The sequence below is a fragment of the Pipistrellus kuhlii genome, unplaced genomic scaffold (genome assembly GCF_014108245.1).
Source record: "Pipistrellus kuhlii isolate mPipKuh1 unplaced genomic scaffold, mPipKuh1.p scaffold_m20_p_3, whole genome shotgun sequence".
Classification (NCBI taxonomy): Eukaryota; Metazoa; Chordata; class Mammalia; order Chiroptera; family Vespertilionidae; genus Pipistrellus; species Pipistrellus kuhlii.
This window is the reverse complement of record NW_023425529.1, coordinates 69,474,596-69,499,960: the sequence shown is the minus strand read 5'-3', so window position 1 is coordinate 69,499,960 and position 25,365 is coordinate 69,474,596. Positions and strand designations below refer to the sequence as shown.

The following is a 25,365-nucleotide window of genomic DNA, read 5'->3' as shown; positions in this document are numbered from 1 at the left end:
TGACCCAATAATCCCACTTCTAGGGATGTATCACAAGAAAATAGAAATACCAATCAGAAAGAATATATGCACCCCTCAGTTCATAGCAACACAATTTACAATAGCTAAGATTTGGAAACAGCCTAAGTGCCCATCAGCAGATGAGTGGATTAGAAAACTGTGGTACATCTACACAACGGAATACTATGCTGCTGTAAAAATAAAAAATTCTTACTATTTGTAACATCATGGATGGACGTGGAGAGCATTATGGTAAGCAAAAATAAGCCAGCCAGAGAAAGATAAATACCACATGATCTCACTCATTTGTGGAATATAATGAACAACATAACCTGATGAACAAAAATATAACCAGAGACAGAGAAGCATCAAACAGACTCTCCAACCTATGAGGGAAGGTGGGAGGGTGAAAGGATAAGAAAACAACCAAAGGACTTGTATGCAATATGGGAGCAGACATGCTGGGGGTGGGAGTGGCTGAGGAGAGGTCAATGGGGGAAAAGGGAGACTCATGTAATACTTTAAACAAGAAAGAATTTAAATTCTAAAAATAAAAATTTAAAAATCAATGGAAAAATATCCTCGGGTGAGGATTAACAACAACAAGAAAAACTTAATTTGATACCAATCAACTCAAAATACATCTCCTTAATAAAATATAGCTATTTAGTAACTAAAGTTACCAAATTTATACTTTCTATCAGGCCACATAATTCTTGAGTCACACTCTGTGAATAATAACTACAATATATGTGACTTATAGAAAAAACAAAAATTTACTGAAAACAGCATTGTTTAGTAAGCAACACTCATTCACTTTCACGTCTGGAGTGTGAAGTGACCAGAGGTAGAACATAAAAGATCACAGGAACTTTTACAGTAGGTAGAAACACACACACGTGCACACACGCACAGAGAAAATGGTCAGAGGCTGGCACGTTACCAGCAGAACGCGTTGGTATGTATAAATGCATATGACAAGCACAGCGCCAACTGGATCATTCCCAAGTCCTAGCAGTACAGTGTGCTAGCTGAAGCTTGCACGCAGGAGTCTTGGCATTATTACAAAACAAAATTCCCTTTCTCTCTTTCCTGCAGTAAGAGAAAATGTGTAATATCACAAGAAATTGTGGACCGCTAATAGGAAAAATGTGAGTAGAGAGGTGACATGGAGATGGAGAACAGAAAGACTGACCTTGTTTGCCTCTAGATAGACTATTTAATAGTAGTTCCACCAGGCAAAATTATCACTGTCAACATCTCACGTCCTGTTAACCTTGACAGAAAATATGGGCTGTAAAGGCTGCAGAAAACTTACTAACCATCAACCTTCCGAATTGTCTTCGTCACAGTATGAAGTCGAATTGGCACCTGAGTTGGCAGGTTTATCTGTGGAACCCAAGAGGGACTAAATTGACACCCCCAATCATATGCACAATGTATTTTTGAGCGGAGTAATATGAAGGTACATAAGAGGGCAGTGCAATCAGCTTGACACCATTCCTTGTGCAACTGATACAAATACAGAGCTGTTTTTGAAAGAAACGTTGTGATTTATTCAACATCTTAAAATGCAATTCTTGTGCATTTTGGGATCCAGGGTATCATGCCATGAAAAGCACAAGTCACTCTGAAGACCTGGGAGGTGGGTGTACATAAACAATTAAATTAAGAAATCATTTAAAACAGTTTTTATTTTAAAACTAGAGGTTCAGTGTATGAAATCTGGGGGGAGGTTTCTCAGCCCGGATTATGAGAGGGTGCAAGCCAGGTCAAGGGATGCCACAGGTGCACAATCAGGGCCAGGAAGGGACAAGGGAGGCTGGCCAGCCAGGGAGGGGCCGTGGGAGGGCTCCAGAGCATGTCTAACCTGGATTGATCAAACCCTAGCAACAAGCTAACCTACCAGTTGGAGCGTCTGCCCCCTGGTGGTCAGTGCACCTCATAGCGATCAGTTGAGCTGCCTTAGTATATCATTAGTATATTACACTTTATTGGTTGAACAAACAACTAGAGGACTGGACACTTAGCATATTAGGCTTTTATTATATAGGATAAGCATAAATAGGTTATAAAAAGGGAAGCACTGGCATGGAGGAAAGAATATAGTCTTGGGAATCACACAGATCTGAGTTTCACCATCTCCTAAGAAGCAATCCCTAAATACTAGTAGCTGGGCTACTTAGGCAAGTTTTTCCTTCTGTCCAGATTACGTTACAGAGGCAAGAATGATATGTCCTAATGAGATTTATAACTGAACAGTCAATAGGACATAGAAGTACTCAACAAATGTTAGTTATTCTGAAGTTTGTGTAAGGACAGTGGTAACTACTATGCAATATCTTAAAAGAATTAAATGAGGTAAAATTTATTTAAAAAGCATGACACAACAACACATTGTGAGCATTCATAAAAAAGTTAGTTCTCTTCTTAACTAGTCCTCTTACCCTGTTTTCCCGAAAATAAGACAGTGTCTTATATTAATTTTTTCTTCCAAAGTTGCGCTAGGTCTTATTTTCAGGGGATGTCTTATCTTTCCATGCGCTAGGTCTTATTTTTGGAGGATGTCTTATTTTCGGGGAAACACGGTATGCCTAAATCCATTTACCCAAAAGTAAGTCGTAGAAGTAGATGATTATTTTTCATTTGTTTAAAATAGCATTCTTGTAACACAGTCACATGAAAAACTTCAAGATCCAAAACAGTTATCAACCACACTGTCTCTTGTTCTGGAATGTGTTAGATTATTGTGACTAAAATTTTCCTTTGAGATCAGAGAACTTGAAGAAAAAGGAAATCAGTGAAAATAGCCAAGTTCGAAAATGAAGTTTCAGTAAAAAAAAAAAAACACACACACACAACAAAAACAAAAACGGAAACACACACACACACACACACACACACACACACAAAATAAATAAATAAATAAATAAATACACACTAAAAAAGTTAGGACCACGTTTGATCAAACTGGAAAAGCCACATAAACACTGGTGACAGTTTCAGAATACATTTCCCCCAATCCAGAAATATATATTTTCCAAAAGGTCCATCCCTTTTGAAATGCTGACTTAATTTGGCAAGTTCAGGTTGAATTAATTTGTGTGGTTCAAGCTGCTACCAATCTTAGAAAATGACAGTTGACACTCAATATTGCAATATTCAGATGATGGGTATTTTGCAGAAGCAAAAGTTTAGTTAATCAAAACATATTTTATTCAACTCTGTCCTATATCACACTTCCCTTTCAAAGTAAATGGTGATAGATGACTATATTATATCATTGTTTTAAAAAACATATAACAAAATAAGAAATACTGGATAGACAATGGAAGACAAAACAAAAGTACAGAAAACACCCAGAGAAGATGTTATCTCTAGTAGGTAGCTTCTGTATTGAAGAATAAGCAAGAAATAGTACAAAAGGCAGGTTCTGGAGCTGCCAGACTAAGTAGATTAATTAATGAAGTTAGAAAAGAATGAAACTAAGCTATGTGCCTAAACAAATCACTTAAAATAAATCATATTATTTTAAGAAAGATTTTATATAACAGGAATATTCATTCTTTCAGGGATAGTGACAGTTTAAGATTTGGGTGGCTTACAATAATAACACTAATCCATTCATTTCATAAATATTTGGATCTGTACAATGTTATTCTAAAAAATTTTTTCCCCCCTCACAATTCCAAATAAAGGTTTGTTAAATGTTCCTTAGTACAAGTTATTTTAATATTTGTTTAAAATAGAGTAAGCAATATTGTGTTAATTAAAAGTCAATGCTTTCTAAGATCACAAATGAACTCCAGCAAAACTATAGCAAAACCATAAAAAAGGCATGCTTCTTCTCTAAGCATCATGTGTAAATTCAACCTAATCATCTCTGTAGAAAATATTTCATATCACTCTACATCCCATCAAATTTATATATCAAGCTGATTCTTCAAGTAAATCATATAATGATTATGATAATTTCTAGAAAAGATAATATTATTCCTGGCTTCCATACATCATACTTAATAAAATAAAAGAATAGAGGATTATCTGTATTATACCTGTCAGAAGATACATATTCATTATCATCACTACCACTGTTCATGAAATTTTACAAATTCCCTCTGAACTGAATGATTTATAGAATGTACCCTACTGAGAGTACCTTCCTAGGCTATCAGAACAAAACAGCCAGAAGATGCTGCTTCACTATATTATTACAATAAAGGAATATATTCAATTTCACATTTTTATTCCTATCTTTCAATAATGTGCAGTTCTATAGTTGTCATTTTTACTGAGAAAAAAAGAAATTATTTTACAGCCAAAGTGCTGTTATCCAACTTTTATATAATTCTTTAAATTAATTCTAAATTCTTTCTTTTTTTAAATGCTGAGAAACTGGCATTTTAAGCCAGAATGAAACAAAAAATGTAAGTTCTCATATTTTTTACTTAACTTTTAACTACTCAAAACATCACCCCCCCCCCCCCCCCCCCCCCCCCCCCCTTTCTGCCTAGGTACTTGTATAAACCTTCACCTGTGCCATTTATCCTTTCAAAGTTCTATTTTTTCCTCTCACTCTTTCCTTCCACCATACAACATTAAAATAATGTATTGGCTCAACAAATAGTTACTGCTTTACAAGGTTTTCCCTTGGCATCTAACATAATGAATGGGACCCACAGGGGCAGACAGCCATGAACATAGCTAACAATAGAAGGTGATGGACCTATTTTCATGTGAGCACAGAAAACAGAAGAATGAAGTCCGCGGGGAAGGGCAGTGATGGTCAGTGCTCTACCCTCACAGGGTACTTTATTTACTTATTTATTAGTTTGTTTATTTATTTATTTATTATATTTTTACTTATTTATTTATTTTAATTAATTAATTTTAAAAAAATATATTTTATTGATTTTTTTGCCCCCCTCCCTCCCTCCTACACGTACCCTCCCTCCCCAGAGTTTTATGTCCATTGGTTGTACTTATATGCATGTATACAAGTCCTTTGGTTGATCTATTATCACCCCCAGATCTTCCTCCCCTCTCCACTGTAATTTGACAGTCTGCTTGTTGCTTTACTGTCTCTATATCTATCTTTTGGTTCATCAGTTTATAATGTTCTTTATTATCCATAAATGAGTGAGGTCATGCGGTGTTTCTCTTTCATTGATTGGCTTACTTCACTCAGCATGATGTTCTCCAATTCACAGGGTACTTTATGTGAAATGAGCCAATCTCTGCCTCAAGTCATTTCACTCATAATGAGTCAACAGACATTTATGAAGAGACGGGGTCCCTCCTCCCACTGTCTGAAAAACAACGACAAATAATAGTAATACACAAGTCTTCAGCTAGCATGGGGATATTCATATGCCATAACAGCCCTGGAAGGGAAGCCCTAAGGCTGCCTGGAGGGAACCAGTAACTATTTTTAGAAAAGGAGGGTTGGAGATGACACTAAGGGGATGGGTCCGATGTTGCCAGGCGGAGAGACCAGAAAAAGGCAGCAGTCTGTTTGGAAACATGGGAACATGGTGCTGGTCTAAGTTTGGGAATGAGGCAATATCTGAAGCAAGGAGGAAGACACTGAACTATGAATAGACGTTTAGTTGACAAAAGATTTTGTTCCCCCCGGTACAAGGTAACAATGCTAAAACAACTACATGTGAATACTGGAACATGAACTGTTAAGGAAATGTATGGGTGGTGGTGAAGGCAGGCTTCTCACCGGATGGTAAGTGCAGATAAACAAGAGGAGGAGGCTAGGAAGATCCCAGTGGTAATGGATTAGGATGAAGACAGTGTAAACGTATGTTTAGTTTAATATAAAATACAGTTACATATAAGATATTTATATAATATACATATATAATTGCACATATGCTGGCTAATATAGAAACCTATCTGATTGCTCTGTCATCTGAGGGAGCCTCTGAACAAGGACCCCCAGTAGCACTAAGTACCTAGAACCCAGATCTTATGTTCTAAACCACTTGCCAACGAAAGGATCCAGGGCTCCTTGAAAAATGTCAGATTCTAGGACTTGGGCAGAAAATATATAAGCCAGAAAAAACTTGGGCAGAATACATATAAAACATATAACAGCCAGGAGCATGTTATAGTGACAGAAAGTGTGAATGTACCCAAAGGAAAACACACACACACACACGCCCGCACAGACACACACACACACATATACACACACACACTAGAGGTAAGTCGAAGGGACATAGAAGCCTATGAAAGAACGCCCACTGATTAAATCTATGCAACAAAACCAACTTGAGCAACAAAATAAACAGAAGAAACACATTTTAACAGAAGATAAAATAAATATCCCTGAGTCCACACTACTGTACATAAAAATTTCAATAATAATTAAGGAGAAGAGAAGAGACCAATCGCCACACAGAAGAATACCAAATAATCTATACAGAAACTCTGTGCCCAGAGAGCGAGCATAACTCCCACTCCTTAAGTGTGGATTACATAGGAGTACAGTATGGAAAGGGAGGGGGAAAAGAGTGTCTTTACACTGGAGAAATGCAACAAAAACCCACCTTCAAGCCAGGTTATCCAAGGTCACAAAAACAGTGAATGACTAGTCGCATTAGTAGTAAATAACATGGATATGATGTGAGAGAATGATACTATCTCTGTGGTCTTCCTCCAAAACCTCACTCAGTCTAATCGGACAAAACTCCAGCCAAAGACCAATGGCCTCCACAAAATAATGAGCAGTACGCCCCAAAACTATTCAGATCAGCAAAAATAAGTGAAACTTGAGAAACTGTCATAGCCAAGAGGAGCCTAAGGTGGAAGACAACTAAGTAAAATGTGGTATACTGGTTGGGATCCTGGGACACTGAGAACAGAACACTGTTGAGGTTACTGGAATAAAATATGTGCTTTATTTAATAATAATATATCAATATTGGCTCATAAGTCATTATGAATGTGCTGCACTAATATATGATGTCAATAATAGAAGATACTGGAACTTTCTGTACTAACTTCTCAATAATTCTGGAATGTAAAACTATTCTAAAAGAAAATGTTCATTAAAAATTCCATTTCTAAAATATATAAATACCAACAATTTTTTTGCCTATTTTATTTGAATTAAAAATGTATAAGTATTTGTTGCAACAATCTCTCTTTTTCCAGATGCTTAAAACAGTTTGTAACAATAGCAAAGTCCTAAGATAAAAAAGTTTTAAATGCCTAAATGACACTAAGGGGAGGGTGAGAGTATGGCAGCCAAGGTAAGAACCCAACCAAATCATAAGTGCTTCCTCTGACATACTGCTGGGTGAGGCAAAGTAGGTTTATAGTTGTGAGTACAAGAAACACAGTTTATTCTTGTACTATTATTTATTAACTAGAGGCCCAGCCTTCCTTCCCCCAGCTGCCGGCACCAGCTTCCCTCCAGCACCTGGGACCTGAGCTGCCAGCACCAGCTTCCTCTGGCACCCAGGATCCAGGCTGGCTTCATTCCGGCTCCGGCTTCATCAGGAAGGACATCCGGAAGATGTCCAGTCTAATTAGCATATTACCCTTTTATTAGTATGAAAAAACTATAAACCTACTTTTGCTACACCCTGTATTCTTTGAAGGATATAAGTATTAACATTTAGTACAGGAAAAGATTCTAAATATTGACATGATCAAATGCTATTTCTATATCAGGAATTAAGAAACAATGAAAAGATAATTTGCAGCTGGTCACAAATCAATAAAGTGAATTTCCTCTTCAAAATTATGGCTTAACTTCAATGAGTCTAAAAAACAAAGTTTTAAACTACCATTTGATCCAGTGATCTCACTTCTAGGAATATATCCTAAGAAACTAGAAACACCCATCAGAAAGGATATATGCACCCATATCTTCATAGCAGCACAATTTAAAAAAGCTAAGATTTGGAAACAGCCTAAGTGCCCATCAGCAGACAAGTGGGTTAAAAAACTGATACATCTACACAATAGAAAACTACGCTGCTGTAAAAAAGAAGGAACTCTCACCATTTGCAACAGCATGGATGGACCTAGAGAGCATTATGCTAAGCAAAATAAGCCAGTTGTGGAATATAATGAGCAACATAAACTGATGAACAAAAATAGATTCAGTGACATAAAAGCAATGAATAGATTGTCCAGCCTCAGAAGGAAAGCAGAGCGGGGGCGGGGCGGGGGGAAGTCAACCAAAGGACTTGTATCCATCCATATAAGCATAACCCATGGACATTGCAGTAGAGGGGTCAGGGCATGTGCTGGGAGGTGGAAACGGCCAGTGAGAGGTCAATGGGAGAAAAAGGAGACATATGTAACAATAAAGAAGAATTAAAAGAAAAAATACAATATTTCATCGAAACCAGTTTGGCTCAGTGGATAGAGTGTCAGTCTGCGGACTGAAAGGTCCTGGGTTCGATTCTGGTCAAGGGCATGTACATTGGTTGTGGGCACATCCCCGGTAGCTGGTTGATGTTTCTCTCTCCTCAACATTTCTAGTTCTCTATCCCTCCCCCTTCCTCGCTGTGGAAAATCAATAAAATATATTTCAAAAAATACAATATTTCAAAAAATAAAGTAGAATACATAAAATACATAACTAATAAAAAAGAAATAGAAAAAAATAAAACAAATTTGTTTTATTTTATCTATATCCTGGAGATTGCAAACAGAGCCTAAGCACATTATAACATTTCAACTGTAATTCAACCTGATTGAGTTTTGGATAGGTTTAAACAAATGGCTGTTTTTAAAGTAGCTCTATCCCTAATGATTTTTTTCTTCCAAAATCTTGAACTTGGTTATACTTGCATCCTAATTTCCTGGAACTTCTTTAGTATATCTGTCCACCCTGATCATGGAGGAAAGCAAAGAATTACTCTTAATATTTACTAAAGTCTTAGATGTGTCAAAATAAATGAATACTTTAATAATAAACTAAATTATAAATTACTAGGTTAGCAATACTCAAGTGTTCTTGCTCCAATGTACTGGTCTATCAGGTAAAACTCACTGTCTTTTTTCATTTATGTCTATTAATAAAGTTCCCCCAAGTTTACTCAGCAGGACATTTTTTCCTCTAGTCTAGATGATGATGTCAACTTTAAAACAGGGCGCTATAGTAATTATTCTAAGTAGGGCTTTACTAGTAAATATCAAAACAACTTTCAGTTCCTCTAATAGGCTGTATGCATATTAACATATTTTAAGAAAGAAAGATAGTATTCAGCTTTGCCACACTAATTTAACTTAAAAAAAAAAAAAGAAACATCTAGAATTACTAATGTCAATGGAATACTTTTGAGGGATGTCTTCTGGTTTTTTGGGAACTGTGTTTTAATAGAAACTATCAGAACAATAATGGCAATGATAAAATCTTATTGATACCCCTAAATTTCATCATATTTTAAACCTCCTCTTTTATTATCAAGTAAAAGCAATTCTTGCCATGTAACATTATTTAGTGAGTCAGCTTTAATATTTATAGTCAAAGCAAGGGTATCAAATCCAATAATTGCCTAATGTAAATAGGCAGTTATTTGTATTTCTGTGTTGAGTACTGTTGAAGTGGTGAGGGGACGATGAGTGAAGATAATTACCACTTGTGGGGAATGTACACTCTAGGGGAGAAGATGAAAGCAGACCTCAGGAAACTATCTAAGCCAAAGCAATAGATTTCAACTTAATCCTATACTGCTGCTGAGGCAATAATCTTTTCAGATATGCAAAGACATCTTAAAACAAAGGACCATAGGCTCCTGATCAGTAATTTTCTGCTTAAAGTGCATAAATTTCTGATTCAAGCAGACAGAAATCCTGTTCTTCTAGCTATTGCTGTTTCATTTCAAGAAGTAAGAAATAGAGCAGATTATATAGGAGATAATGTCTTCAAGCTCCATTTCTCAGAGACAAAATTTCCCAAAGCGACCATTCCATCCAAAACAACACTACCTATTCCTCCATCACATGGCATCATAATGCAGGGCTTTATACAATGACCAGTGCCCATCTGAAACCCAGTGCCCATGGCTAATGTCAAACTGACCAAAGTGTCCTAATCATGTGTGAACGCTCACGTTCCTGGTTCCCACCTACAGTAATTACAGTGCACACTGAATCACAGTGTGGCTCAAGAATGTACCTTATTCTGTCTTTTTGACAAAGGGCCTCAATTATACTTCTTAAATGAGCCTCAATTATATCTGCATTTTAAGCCTTTTAAAAGAATTATGCTTTCCACTGTGAGAAGAAATACATTTCTAGGCAAGTGCTCAGGTGGTCTGGCTCCAACTCAGTGTTCAGGGGGATGGGAAGGGGACCAGCTAGCAGGGGGAAAGGCTGTGGGAGGTTGGCTGTGAGAGCGCACTGCCCAGTAGAGGGCAGCACATGCATTGAGCATCTGCCTCCTAGTGCTCAATGAACATCATAGCAACTGGTTGACCAGTCGTTCTGATCATTCTGGTCCTAACAGTCACTTAGGCTTTTATAGGTATATGTAGATTTACACAGAAATTGTCTTTTCTCTCTAGAAATGTATTACAAGAAATCTAAAAATGGAAAAAGGTTTGCTTTAAAAAGAAGCAAAATTATGCATTTTGAAGTTAAGCTTTTATGCACATAAGATACCACATATGCATATTTTGGCATAATAAATAAAAAGCTACAGAGCAATTTAAATAGAGCAGCTCTCAGAAAATACAAAGCATAGTAGTGTAGGCTTTAAACACAGATCTGGATTTAACCTCTGAAGCTCAGTCTCCTCATCTCTACACTGGGTGTCTAGATTCTGGGATTTATGAGGAGGTGTTGGAACAGCATAGTTCATTACATGATAAAGTGTCTAGTTCATCATGTGACAAAGTGACTGAGCTTATCCAGGAGGGACAGTGCCTGCGATGACCACTGAAGAGGCAGAGTACAGGGCCACCCCATACTTAATATTTAATTCTTTGTTAGGTAGAAAAGCAACAGATTCATGGCAAGGGAGATAGGCAATTAGTGAGAAGTAGCTGGTCCTAAAAGCTCAGGACTTAGATAAAAATCAAGTTGAACTCAATTAGCTGCTGCTTGGAAGAAGTATATAATTTTACTATAAAACTAAGGATGCAATTTATAGCTCTGCAGGCTTCATGCTTCAGGTTGCTGAGGCTCCTGGCCTCGATGTAATGTGGGTAAATATAGGAGAAATGCAAAAGCCTATGGACTTGTGAACACATTCATATCTGAGCTCTTATGAATCTACTTATGAGACGGCAAAAACAAAAACTTTACAATCTTAGAACAGATGTAACTTTCTTTATATATTTGCATGTGTGTGTGTGTGTAGGTGTGTGTGTGTGTGTGTATATATATATACACACACACACACACACACATACAGTACATACATACATAGATTCCACAGAAAAAGGGTAAGCTCCTATGGTAAAGGCTAAAGATATTTGCGTTTGAAAACACATACATTTTGAAAATGCATGCTGCCTGTACCACCTTTCCTAGAGGAAACATACTTACATCACAATGCTGTTTTATCCAGAAAAGAGACTCGAATTTTATCCTATTAAAAAAAATTATCAAGCTAAGAAAATAGAAGACATAAGTTAAAAGTAGCATGTACCTCACATTAAAATGTGTCCATGTTTTCTTACATGTCAGGAGAGTCACATGGTGTAGGAGAAAGTATTAACCTGGAAGTCATGAGCATGAGTCCTACACTGTATGCAGACTATCAGTGGGGTGCATAGTAAATTAAAGGAATGTCAAGTGAGGAAAGAGTGCTTGCTAACTGGTATGAAATCCAGTATCCTATCTAATAAAAGAGCAATATGCAAATTAACCATAACTCCACTACAGACACCAGCCATGCCCTCCAGCCAATCAAGAGCAAGTATACAAATTAACCCCTACCAAGATGGCTGCAGCCACTGAGCGAGCAAGAGGGAGGCTTGGGTTTCCCTGGAAATGGAAGAAGCCAAGCTTTCTGCACACCCTGGCCGGCCCAGGCCTCCACTTAAGGCTACAAAGTTTTAATTATAGAAGGTAAATAAATCCCAACAGAAATGGCTGCCACCACGGAGCCAGCATAAGGCTTGGCTCCACTCCAGGCTACAAAGTTTCAATTGTAGAAGATAAATAAATTCCAGATACCAGGGCCTCCACTTGAGTCGCCGGGGGGCATGACTGGCCTGCAAACCACCACAGGCCCCTCACCCAGGCCACCTTACGCCCCAAGGGAACCCTCACCCTGATCTGGAACACCCTTCAGTGCAAACCAGCTGGCCCCGACCCTTACACCAGGCCTCTATCCTATCTAATAAAAAAGTAATTTTCAGATTGACAATCACTCCAACACACAAGATGGCTGCCCCCATGTGGTCAAAGATGACTGCCCCCAGGTGGACACAAAATGGCCACCACAAGTTGGCCAGCAGGGGAGGATAGTTGGGAGAGACTAGGCCTGTAAGGGAGGACAGTTGTGGGCAATCAGGCTAGCAGGCGAGGGCAGTTGGGATGGACAAGGCCTGCAAGGGAGGGCAGTTGGGGGTGATCAAAACTGCAGGGATGGGCAGTTAGGGGTGACCAGGCCTGCAGGGGAGGGCAATCAGGGACAAACAAGCTGGCAAGGGATCAGTTAGGCATCAATCAGGCTGGCAGAGGAGTTATTAGGGAATGATATAGCTGGTAGGCAGAAGTGGTTAGGGGCAATCAGGAAGGCAGGCAGGCAAGCAGTTGGGAGCCTGGAGTCCTGGATTGTGAGAGGGATGTCCAACTGCCTGTTTAGGCCAATCCTGGATCGGGCCTAAACAGGGAGTCAGATATCCCTCGAGGGGTCCCAGATTGGAGAGGGTGCAGGCTGGGCTGAGGGACGGCCCCCCCTCTCCTGCCTCCATACATGAATTTTGTGCACCGGGCTTCTAGTCTATAATAAAAATGAAAGAGTAAGGAAATAAAATTAAGGTACCTACATAGCTGCCCTTCCAAAACAAGCCGTTTCCTCTAGTCACAAAGCAAGGCAACCCATCACTGAAGCAACTATGAGTGGCTCTTGGACCAATTTCTCCTCAACAGAGTGCACTGAGGCCTTTTTGAGACCAGGGAAATGCCCTCTTTGTCTCTGTATCTCCACTGTTTATTACAGAGCATAAGCCAAAAGCCGAGGTGCAGACTCAGCACCTGTGTATCAAATGCAGGTTTTATAAAGGAGTGTGTTTTTAAGGGCACACCACTTATCCATCTACATCCTTCGTATCCGAGTTCTGGGGGAGTATGAGGGCCTGAACCTGCTGGGCTGCTTAAATTGCACTAAATGATAACTACAGACCAAATAAAAAAAACAAACAAACAAAATAGTGACAATGAAATATACGTTAATTCAAAAGCAATATCATTCTATTTACCACTAAAAGTAAGTAACATTTGTTTTCAAACATAGGCATGTATATGAAGCAACTAGAATTATTTCATGTAACTTTTAATGCCTGAGAATTTGAATATTTTAATTTTTACGATTTCTAAGAATATCTGGCAAAAGGAAATATTTTTGTTGCTGCTGTTGTTGTTAATCCTCAACTTTTCCATTGATTTTTTTTTTTTAAGAGAGCAGAAGGAAGAGGTGGGGGAGAGGGAGAGAGAGAGAAGAGAAAGAGAAAACATCAATATGCCTCTCTCACATCAATTGGTTTCAGTCACACACTCAAACTACTGAGCTATGCCAGCTAGGGCAAAAGGAAATACTTTAACAATGACTTCTATTGACATGCAAAAGCAAGAAATAGAAGCCTGAGACATTTTGGATATATTTGAGTGGCAATAAGTAGAATGATTGTAAGATTGATTCTAGATAAAAGTATCTATATCTTGAAGTGAGGGGTTGGTCTCTAAAATTTGACTATCTGCCCTAGCTGGTTTGGCTCAGTGGATAGTGTTGGCCTGCGGACCCACTTTTCTTTCTTTCATAGATTCGATTCTGGTCAAGGGTACATGACCAGGTTGCGGGCTCGATCCCCATATAGGGAGTGCAGGAGGTAACCAATCAATGATTCTCTCTCACCATTGATGTTTCTATTTCTCTCTTCCTCCCTCTCCCTGTCTCTCTGAAATCAATAAAAATATATTTTTAAAAAATTAAAAGATGACTATTAGATCCATTATGCTTCAGAGTACCGTAAAAACAATACAATAATAACTACATTATCTCTAGAATACTAAATCATAAGGTTTAGATAAGGCAACTTTATATAAAATGCTTAGCTGAATACAGTATTGAAATAAAGTTTATTCTTTATTTCATATAATATTTCAGTAGCATAATTTATATTATATGTCCTCCTCTTTTCACAGAATAAATTTTGCAACTTGAATTGGACAGACACGCAACAATGTTAGAATCACAGAAAAAAACTATTTTCTGTTCCCTCTCCCTCTAATCTAAACAAGGTTGTGAGGTGATTACCATGAAGTCTGTTCTGAAAAGGACCCAATGAAAAAATAACCCACCTCTAAATAGTAATTATTACAACAGACCCAAGCAAACTAAGACCCAAGCACAACATTTGAGACAAATTAGACAGCACTACACTACTACTGTATTAGAATCTTGGGGTAGGAAATTTTGCTATTGAATCTCAAGAACTTTCAGAAATGGAGTTTTTGTAGCATAATTAACAGAGGCTAGACACAGAAATTTGGCTTAGTGTTTACTTGCAGTAGCCAAAATAAAAATTTTCTGTATCAAGAATTACCGTCAGAGTCTCCCATATCCTTCCTTCTCTCTTACTTAAATCTGTTAGTAAAATAAGCTATCAGCCAAACAGCGTTTAGTATAATTTAAGTCAATATTAATTTCACTGGCTCACAAAAACTGCAAAATATTTGGCTCAAATAAATTGAACAGGACAAACAGGAAGGAAAACAAAAACAAAAAAATCAAAATAATTATAGAATACTCACAGCTTTAGAAACAACTATAAACACCTGAAATAGCATAGTAGTAGAAATGCTATTTCTTTCCTTCTCTCTTAATGCATGCCCTATTTTAAATTCATGGCATTAGCCCTAAGTAACAAAGTTAAAACAAGAAATAAATCACAATTTTAGAGGGTGGCTCTGTATAGTATTTTAATTGGACATGATGTTGCTATGAAAAGTTCCAGATATTTTAAAGAGGTATCACCCAGGCCCAACTATGGTATCTTTAAATATGGACAAGACCAGTGACCCTAAGGCAGAACTATTCTCTAGAGTACCTGGGAAAACTGGTATTTTGTTATAATGTAGGACCTAAAAGTGCCATCAGCCAAAAATGGAAGTCGTAAGCTCATGACCAATGATGCTTAAAAATAAAAATCTACTTAACCATTCAAACTAACCTAGTATATAGAGGTAATATCTAAAAATGAGTTATAAAAAGGAAGAGAGAGGAAGTCCTGGCTTACTTTTAGAATCTCCTATCAGGTATAACAAGGAGAAAAACTCCACACTTAAAATTATGTAATATAGAGTAAAATTTAATGATGCTCAATTCAGAAAACATTGAGGCTGTATCAAATTCTACTACTTAGTAGCTAAATTATTCTTGGGGATGCGCCTTCAATCTTTAAAACTCAGTGTCCTTATGTATAAAAAGAGGAGAATATTCATTTTAAAGATTCACAAAATAACAGATGTCAAGCACAGGTGTTCAAGAGATGTATACCCTCTTGTGCCCATCTCTCCTTCTAGGGTTTTGGAAGATTACTCTGCGTGTAACCTATAATCATGCCATTCTCTTTCATTTACTTGGAACATATACCGTATTTTTCGGACCATAAGACGCTCCAGACTATAAGACGCACCAGTTTTTAGAGAAGGGAAATGAAGAAAAAAAGATTCTGAAACAAATAGTGTCCTAAAATATTTTATGTGCATTAAAACCCAACATCACAGTCATAAACACATGTAATCAACCCTGTAAAGTAAACAGCAGTATTTAGAACCATTTTAGAGCCGGGCAAGTAAAAAAACTTTTTTTTAAAGTATATGTGTAGGCTATATTTGGACCATAAGATGCAGGGACTTTCCCCCCCCCACTTCTGGGGGGGAAAAAGTGCGTCTTATGGTCCGAAAAATACGGTAATTGGGAATTAGAGTGATGCCTAGCATAGAGTAATAAGTCTCATATGTGTGTTGACCAAATGAAAGGAATGAGGAAATTAGAATCGGGCTAAGGAAACACATTCAAAAGTTATGTTACCAGCCCTTAAATAACTTAAAAAGAGAAATGCACAAGGAAGCTACAGGTGTAGTCACCAAAGAGTGAATTGCTTGAAGAGATAAAAAGATAAGACTTAATTCGTGTCCCATGTCTAGGGTCAAGAGGCAGCCATAGATTTATTTCTGCCATTCAATCTGGAAGCACTATTATAAAGATAATGAGACCATGGTATGAAGGCATGAGAAAGGAAAGGGAAATAATGCCATTTGAAATCCTTACTTGCAGTAGCCAAAATAAAAATTTTCTGTATCAGGAATTACCATCAGAGTCTCCCATATCCGTCCATTTCTCTTACTAACTAACCTAAATCTGTTAGTAAAATAAGCTATCAGCCAAACAGCGTTTAGCATAATTTAAGTCAATATTAATTTCAATGGCTCACAAAAACTGCAAAATATTTGTCATTTTTTAAAAATTCTCTGTATCAAGAATTAAATCTTTAAAATTGCCATTTAAATTTTAAAATAAATTATTTAAATAATTTATCAAGTTAATTCTTGATACATTTTCCACAGAGAAAGGAAAAAACAACTGCTTGAAAGACTTGGGCAAGACTTCACAGAGGAAATAAAATCTGAGCAGGTAGAGAAAAAGGAAATTTTTTGTACATTCTGGGAGATGATAAACCATTTTCAACTTTTCTAAATACTATAAATACTATACAAATTCATAACCAAAAATCTGTACCAAAAAGTACTAAGCAAATCACTCCACTGGCTGTAAAAAAGGCACCAATAATCTGTTTTTATGTCTAATAAAATATAATTTTTATATGAAATCTTACTCTACAGTCTGTCTACTATAGTTGAATATCATTTTTACATGTTTGCCTTTGGTCAGTTTTGACAAAACAATAAAAACACCACTCCATCTTTATTTCTCTTCTCTTGAGACTAATAGACAATTCTATTTTACAATATTTAATACATAAAGCATTCTAAGTCAAAATGTGTGGCATTTTTCACCTTGCCAATTTCATGTTAAGTCAAGGGCCTGTTACCAGGCCAAGAAACCCAAACTTAGACAAAAGCAATCCATTGGGATCAGAAATTTGCCAAATCTCATAATTCAAAAATAAACTGTTAAAGATGGTTGTGAGGTTTTGGCACTCTGATTTCAAGTCATTCCATAATAGGGTTTGTATTTCATCTAATCAGCAAATCGGAAACTATAAAAGTTTTGGTGGTGTGGAGGAATTAAAATTTGGATTGTAATACACAAGTCTTTCCTTTCCTTCCATATGTTGAAGTGAGTTAAAACTTCTAAATCCCGTTTTTTTAAAAACCCTTATAAAAAATAAAGCAGCCTGTAAAATCATATTTTTGGTACAGGAAACTTTAAATATTAAGCCTTGAAATGAAGAATTTGGGGGAAAAAAGAACATACAGCTTCTACAGCCAAAATAGTGTCAGACTCCATGTATATTCAGAATTAAATACATTTAAGCTTCCAAACTTTTTTTTTCTAAGTGACCTTTTCTTTGTTTTTGAAAATCAGGCATCTTATACTTAATTAAAAATGATGCCTTTTGAAATCCTTAAGAACATCTAAAAGATAGTAGTTGGAGCAAGAGATGTAGATGAATTATATTCTTAAGTAGAGCTAAATGAATTACTATACTATCAAATTATAAATGAAAATGGTTTTATAAGTTAAAACATTTTTCTAACAGATTAAACTCAATATATTATAACCTCTAAATGGAAGAAATAGCAACTTGTCCTCATAAACTTTAAGTAATGTTCTCCTTTTTCTTTCTCTATTTTTTTCTGTTGAGCCTTATATTGATTTCTTTCTTAATATCTTAATTTTATTTCCTTTTCCTTTTGTTTTTATATGGAAAAATTTCTTCACCTTTATTCTCATATTCTTCCAATGAAAATTGTTCTGATATCATATTTTTGTATTTCATTTTATTTATGTATTTATTTATTTTCAATTATGGCTTACATTCAATATTATCTTATACTAGCTTCCAGTGTATAAAGTATACTTTATAAATTATATACTTTATGATCACCCCCAATAATCCTACTACCCACTTAGCACCATACATAGTTATTATATTATTGACTATATTCCCTACACTAAACTTTATATCCCCAAAACTATTTTATAATTACTACTTTGTACTTCTTAATCACGTCACCTTTTTTACCCAGCCCTTTCAGCTTCTCCCATCTGGCAACCATTAATTTATTCTCTGCAACTATGAGTCTGGTTCTGTTTTGTTTGTTCATTTATTTTGTTCTTTTGATTCCACATATAAGTGAAATCATATGGTATTTGTCTTTCTTTGTCTGACATATTTCACTTAGCATAATGTCTTCTAGGTCCATCCATGTTGTTGCAAATAGTAAGATTTCATTCTTTATAATGGCCAAGTAATATTCCATTGTGTATTTATACTATCGATACAGCTCCTTCCTCCAATGGTCTACTGATGGAAACTTAGGTTGTTTCTATAATCTTGGCTATTATAAGTAATACTGCAATAAACACAGGGGTGCACATATCTTTTTGTATTAGTGTTTCTAAAAGCTCTTTCTCACTTTTCATTCTTTATTTTTTAATGACATCCTACTTCATGAAATACTTCATTGCCATCTCTTTCTAACAATTTAAGAAATGTTTTTTACTTCTCTTTCTTTCATTGTCCTCCTAATAATTTGTGTCCAATCTTTTACATTTGAGGGTTTCATATTATGATTTATGATCCTTGGTTGTGCATATATAAATGTTTTTTAAATCCTCACCTGATACCATGTTTTTTAGTGATTTGAGAAAGAAAGAGAGACAATCAGAAAGAGAAAGAGAGAAACATCAATTCATGAGAGAAACTGCCATTTGTCATTTGTCTCCCCTATTCTCCCTCTCCCCCCACTAAAGGTCAAACTTGCAATCTAGGTATGTGCCCTGACAAGGAATCAAACCCACACACATTGGTATATGAACAATGCTCCAACCAACTGAGCCATCTGGCCAGGGCTTCTGTCCATTGATATTTAGCAGTAAGTTAAATAAAAGCTGAATGATGTTCCTTAGGCACAGATGTGCTTTCTAGACTGGACAGATTCACTTCTGTGTATCTGCTTTGGAAACTATCATTTATAGGGCCTCTCCAAAAGTAGGTACATATGTGGAAATATTTTTCTAACAATGATCAGTTTCTCTAGAAGAGAATTCAGCAATTTTTTTGGAGGTGGGGTGGTTAGGTGGGTTAGTTGATGGAGTATAAGCTCTGTGCTGTTGGTGTTGAGCATGTGGTAGGGGAAGGGTACTGACTATGGAGTATCCATTGGAAGACATTCACTCAAATCTTTTTTTCAGTCCCTCTCATTCCACTTTCATTTTTTTTTCTTTCTTTTCTTTTAAAAAAAATATATTTTATTGATTTTTTACAGAGAGGAAGGGAGAGAGATAGAGAACTAGAAACGTCAATGAGAGAGAAACATCTACTAGCTGCCTCCTGCACACCCCCCACCAGGGATGTGCCTGCAACCAATGTACATGTCCTTGACCAGAATTGAACCCGGGACCCTTCAGTCCACAGACTGATGCTCTACCTCTGAACCAAACCGGCTTCACCTCATTCCACTTTCAATTGCGCGAGCTGTTGCTGAGTCCTGACGTCTATTATTCAACAGCTCTGCCACCATGAGCTTCCTTTCCCTGGCCTTACAGGTGAAGTGCCTGGTTGGGGTATTGTGTACATGGGGGAGAGGTCTGACTGTTCCATATGTTATAACGGATTACCTCATTTTATGCTCTTTAACTCTCTTCTATGCTAGCTGCCTCAAAATCTTGAGTCGTCTCCCCAGGTTTCTTTTTGAGTATGTTATATTTCTTTTCTTTGTTATCCCATCCCAAAGCTAGCTCTGAGAAATCAGTTGTAATATCTCCTTCCACTTTCTGACTTCCAAATTCAGTTTAAATAACATCTCCTCTCTCACTCTGATCATCTCCATAAGAGTATTCTTTCTCAATGTTTTATTCAGTAGAAGTTTATTATAAACATAATAACCATTACTTTGTTTACTATTCTTTCCATACCTCACTAAGTAATTCCTTCTAGATTTAATTGTGTTTTGTTTTGTGGGGTTTTTTTTTGAAGGACATCTATAATTTATTTGGCAAAAGCCTTTAGTGGGCTGATTTTTTTATTTATTTTCTTGGCCTAGAAATTCCCTGATCATGCAAATAAAGTAAATTCAAAACCCAAAGCCTGGTAGGAAAAGGACTTAGGATAAACTCCCAGCAGAGCCTTCCTTCATTCTCCATTCAGATCCCATGCTGAGAAAGGCTACTTTCTTGTATCAGTAAGCGATGTTGGTATTATTCTTTCACCAAGAATACAAATTTCTCTGCTTAATTAGGCATCCAATTTCTAGTCTTCCACCCAATCCAAAACTTTGTCTCTTATTCCAGCAAGAACAAAAACAAACAAACAAACAAAATACCTCTTCCCTTCCCGCAGGTTGTCACAAGTAGGAAACTATCCCAAATCAGCTACATGATAGATTACTGTTCACTGTTTTGGTGTTTAGTTTTTTCATTTCTAGCCACAGGGAAATTCTCTTGCTACTTTTTGAGCTATGCATTAAGAGGATATGTGTTATATTTTATTTGGCATATCTAGACTTTCATTAGGGAGATGTTTTCTGGTTACTTAGTCTGCCCATATAATTTCTCTAATAGCGTTTTAGTGATAGAATAGACACATTGTGTTTAATTTAGCAGCATCTGTGAGAAAATAAATGCTATTACTTTTAAATAATTATAAGATACAATACATTTCTATTCACTCCCTTAGAAATCACTTTCCTGACCTTTTGCTCTGTATTCGTTATATTCATTTATTTTTATAAATTTGGAGAAAGATCAGGTGATGTAACTAAAGCAGTATAAGTAACAGATTCAGTTTAGGATTGAAGACTAGTTTTATTGAGTAACTGAGGGAGCCCAGAAATTTCACGTATTTTGGACAAGTGTCTATTGTATCAAATAAAAATATTAATAATACTTTGAAACACATGAAATTTCGATATTTGTAAGTCACAAGAGTAGAATATCAGCAATTTCTTGTGCTTCAAACTAACACCACTTTCCTAGGACTTAGCCTCTGTGAGTGCTTGCCACACAATGAGTAGCCAAATGGTGGCTCCACTTCTTTTCTAATAATTTCAGCTAGAAGGAATTCCAGGTGATTCTGATCCACACACATGCAACAATTTGCCTATTTCAAAAGAATTAGACTTAGTTTTACATTGCAGCCAGTTTGGGGTTAATATTGGCTTGTAGAACTACAGTAACATAAGAACATAATCTTTGTACAAATATTGTTATTATAACAAATTCTTACGTAACCACATATTGAGGATTCTTCATGTATATGTTTTCATTGACTTACATCAGGGATCATGGCATGCCAAATTTTATATAAAGCAAAACCCACAGTCAAAGACATAGTGTTTTCCACATTTTCTATATAGGGTTCTAATTTAGTACTGCCATCATTATGCATCAACTGGCTAAGAAGCAGCACCTCAAACCACATCTAGCTCGGTCTGCAGGAAGAAAACCAGCTTCTAAAGGGTGAGGAAGGTAGGTACTCACCGTTAGAGCTAAGAGTTTCCCATAGGTGAGATGAGCAGGAATGTGGTCAGTCTTGGATCTGAGAGATTCCATGTACCAGTACTCTGCCTCGGGGAGTTTGCTTAATCGCATATACGCTTCCCCTGGAAAATGAAGCATGACAATCAATCTGAGGACACAGCTCTCCAACAGCCTTTGCAACAGCATCTCATCACCATGCTTATATTCCATGACGTTTCCAGAACTTTCATCGGCTATCTCATTTTATTCACTACAAGTTATCATCATTTCACTTTACAGAAGAGAAAACATGTTTGGAGAAATTAAGTGAAATGGCTAAAATAAAAGGTCTACTAAGTGGTAAAGCTTTAAGTTTTAATCTATGAACATCTGATTCCCAAGTATATGTGCTTTGTCACCATTAGTGTGTGTGTGTGTGTGTGTGTGTGTGTTTTAAATTTGTTCTTTCTTGTGTAAAATCATTTGCTTTTTTAATTCATATTCATACATAAGCATTTAGAGAATAACTACTAAGTGAAGAGCATTATGCAGACCTAGAGGAGAGAAGTTAAGGGTCATACCCTCCAAGGATTACAGTCACATTGAGAAAGTAAGTTTAAGTGAAGGAATGAAAAACTTGTGGATTATGCATTAATGCTAGACTTTTTCAGAACTATTTGCACTTTACATTTTAATAAGTAAATAAACTTAATCAATTTCATTTTTAAAATCTAATATATACATGACAATTATTGCCCATCAACATCTATAAAACTAGTCTGAGGCCTTTGAAGCATCTGTTATTACATTCAGCCTATATAAATTTTACCTACCAAATAGCATTTCACTAATAGCTAAGAGGAAAATAATTGGAAATAAAGCCAAAAGTATAGCAAATTGCCCTTTTATTATAATGCCTCTCTTCCTTATATAATTATGAAGAACACTTACCCAATGGAAAAATATATATTTTAAAATAATTTGTATATTTAAGTTAAATATTGTAGCTTTAACAAGCACTGCAAATGTAGATGCTATTCAATTCCTGAGACCAACCAATAGACTGGTAACCTGCATTATTATTCAAGCAGATTTTTATAGCTTCACTAATCATCATTATGATAGCTTTTTCCATTGATACGCATGATCAGTTGTTTATTCTATATTTATTACCCACATTGATTGTACATCCTTATGTCAAGGATGAGCTAGCTTCCTTTTATTTTAATCATATTCTTCTTCTATCAGCACAGCATTGCCAATACTAATACGTTTGAGGAATTGAATTAATTTGAGTCTCCTGACCTATTGAGTGCCCTTTGCTCGCTGGTCAGTAGAAAATATTGGTGAAAAGTATATGTATGTATCTACTTACATACATCTATGTGTTTCCAGTTCTAAGAACAGCCCTTACATCATACTATCATAAAAATAATAGCTAGAAAATGTTCTGTATTGTTTTAGTAAAACTTAAAACATGTTTGCTCTTTAAAAGAATTCGATTAGATTAAATCTCTAATTTAATGAGTGAGATGCAAGAACTACTGAAGTAAAGGCCAAAGACTGCAATGAAATACACAAAACACTCACAGTTGTTAGACTGGTAAAATTAGGAATGAATTTTTTAATTTTCTGTAATAATTATATTGTTTTTGCTATAATATCTTTATAAAAATTGAAATGCTGTCAAAGAGTTATATTTTATTTTTTTGCCTTGACAAATTAACAAACATTCCCAAATAAAGAAAACAGTAATTTTTCTTAGGAAAAGTAAATTGCTCTTCACATTAAAGTCATTCTAGATATAATTTATACAATAGGAAGAATGCACAATCTCTAAAGTACTGAAAATTTTAAAGCAATTAATGGTAAATTGTATTCAAATATTTATCTCTAAAATGTTTTCTAAAGCCAGCAGAAAACACATACTAACATCAGAGTTACAGCTGAAAGTGGGCTTGTTGGCAGATTGTTTGGAATCATCCTGAAATTCTACTTTGGGTCTTTAAGTGATCATAAGTCCCTTTTTAGAAGTTGTACAATCATTGCATTTAATATAGATTCTACTTTTTATTTATAACAAATCCAATTAATTGGTAGAATAATAACAGTAGGTTGTCTGTCTAGAAAAAGAATGCAAGAGAACCACAATACCAGAGAGCTTCAGATTCAAATATTTATATTTAAGTTGATGATATCTGAAAATCACTTCAGACCGTGTACTTTCTAAGTCAGAAATATATAATTATTAAAACCTCCTTTTGAAATGAAATATAATTAATTTACTAAATAATTCATAGCTGGCCCAATGTCTTCAGTAAAAACTCATACGCAATTTATTAGTTTATAAAGCTCACGATTTGGACAAATATCAAAGGATTAGAAATAAGAAAATATAATCTAATAACACATCTTGAAAATATATATAGCCAACATATTTGGGTACTATTCATTACAACTCAGAAAATCCTAAATAATAAAAGTCTAATATGCAAATAGATTAAACAGGGAACAATAGGTCACTATAACATGCACTAACACCTGGGGGCATGTGCAGAACATGGCAGGCATGAGTGGTGGGTTGGTGGAGCAGGTGAACAGGGATGCCAGAGCAAGGCGGGGTGCCAGTGGCTGTCATTGGGGCGAGCCTCTGGTGGTTACTGAAAATTCTTTGCTCCCTCACACCACTGTTCAGCCCAGTGTTCGCACTCACTGCTGGCTCCGGAGCCCTGCTCACACCCACAGCAGGCACCAGAGCAGCCACATGCACCCACTGCCAGTGCCAGTGCCCAGTGCCAGTCCCAATCACTTGGCGGCATCAGTGGGTGTGAACAGTCGCTGCCAGCACCTATCGCTCTTGAGGGCTTCTCCACCTCCCCCTGCTCCTGAGGAGCGATCAGGGCAGCCTGCCACTCACTATCACTGATGACGCTGAGCTTGCTCACACACACTGGTGGTGCCAGCCCCAATTGCAGTGCACTGTCAGCAGGTGCCAGCGGGGCTGGTGCTGTCAGTGCATGGGAGCAGCAGTGGTGAAAGCAGGGCTGCTGGCAGACAGAGGACCAGGGGCAGTGGTGGGAGAGGCCTGGCAGGGGAGCAGAGGATGGGCTGAAACGTGACCTTACCTTAGCCTCTCGGCCCACAGTTCCTTTCAAAGTGCACGAATTTGTGCACTAGGCCCCTAGTGTTTATATAACCACTCAGTGTATTTCAGGTATAAAAATGATTACAATGACAATAATTCACTGAAGTTTACTATGAATCAGAACAGCAAGCTGGGGGATGGGTAAATGTCTGATTTATGTGCACCCATGCCTCACATTCTGCATCTTTGGGCATGCAACATGTTTTCTCATTTCCCTCAAGAAGCCTTTCCTAATAACCACCATTCAATAACTACCAATTATTCCGAGTAGGTTTGTAAAATGAAACATGTTTTCAGTCTACTCGTTGCTTTATATATGCATCTGACTTTTTATTAAGAAATCTCATTACCTGGACTTTACAAA

At 36.5% G+C, this 25,365-nt stretch overlaps 1 protein-coding gene across 4 annotated transcripts in view; it reads right to left on the bottom strand.

Annotated features, from left to right (window-relative positions):
• Positions 1-25,365, bottom strand: part of TMTC2 (transmembrane O-mannosyltransferase targeting cadherins 2) — a 412,316-nt gene that overhangs the window by 109,749 nt on the left and 277,202 nt on the right. For all 4 annotated transcript variants that reach the window (XR_006742882.1, XM_036456330.2, XM_045588305.1 and 1 more), the window contains exon 8: positions 21,878-21,999. Coding sequence is in view for 3 of the 4 variants with exons in the window: in XM_036456330.2 (XP_036312223.1) it covers positions 21,878-21,999 (122 nt within the window). In the remaining variant the exon portion in view is untranslated. The remainder of the gene's footprint in view (positions 1-21,877; positions 22,000-25,365) is intronic.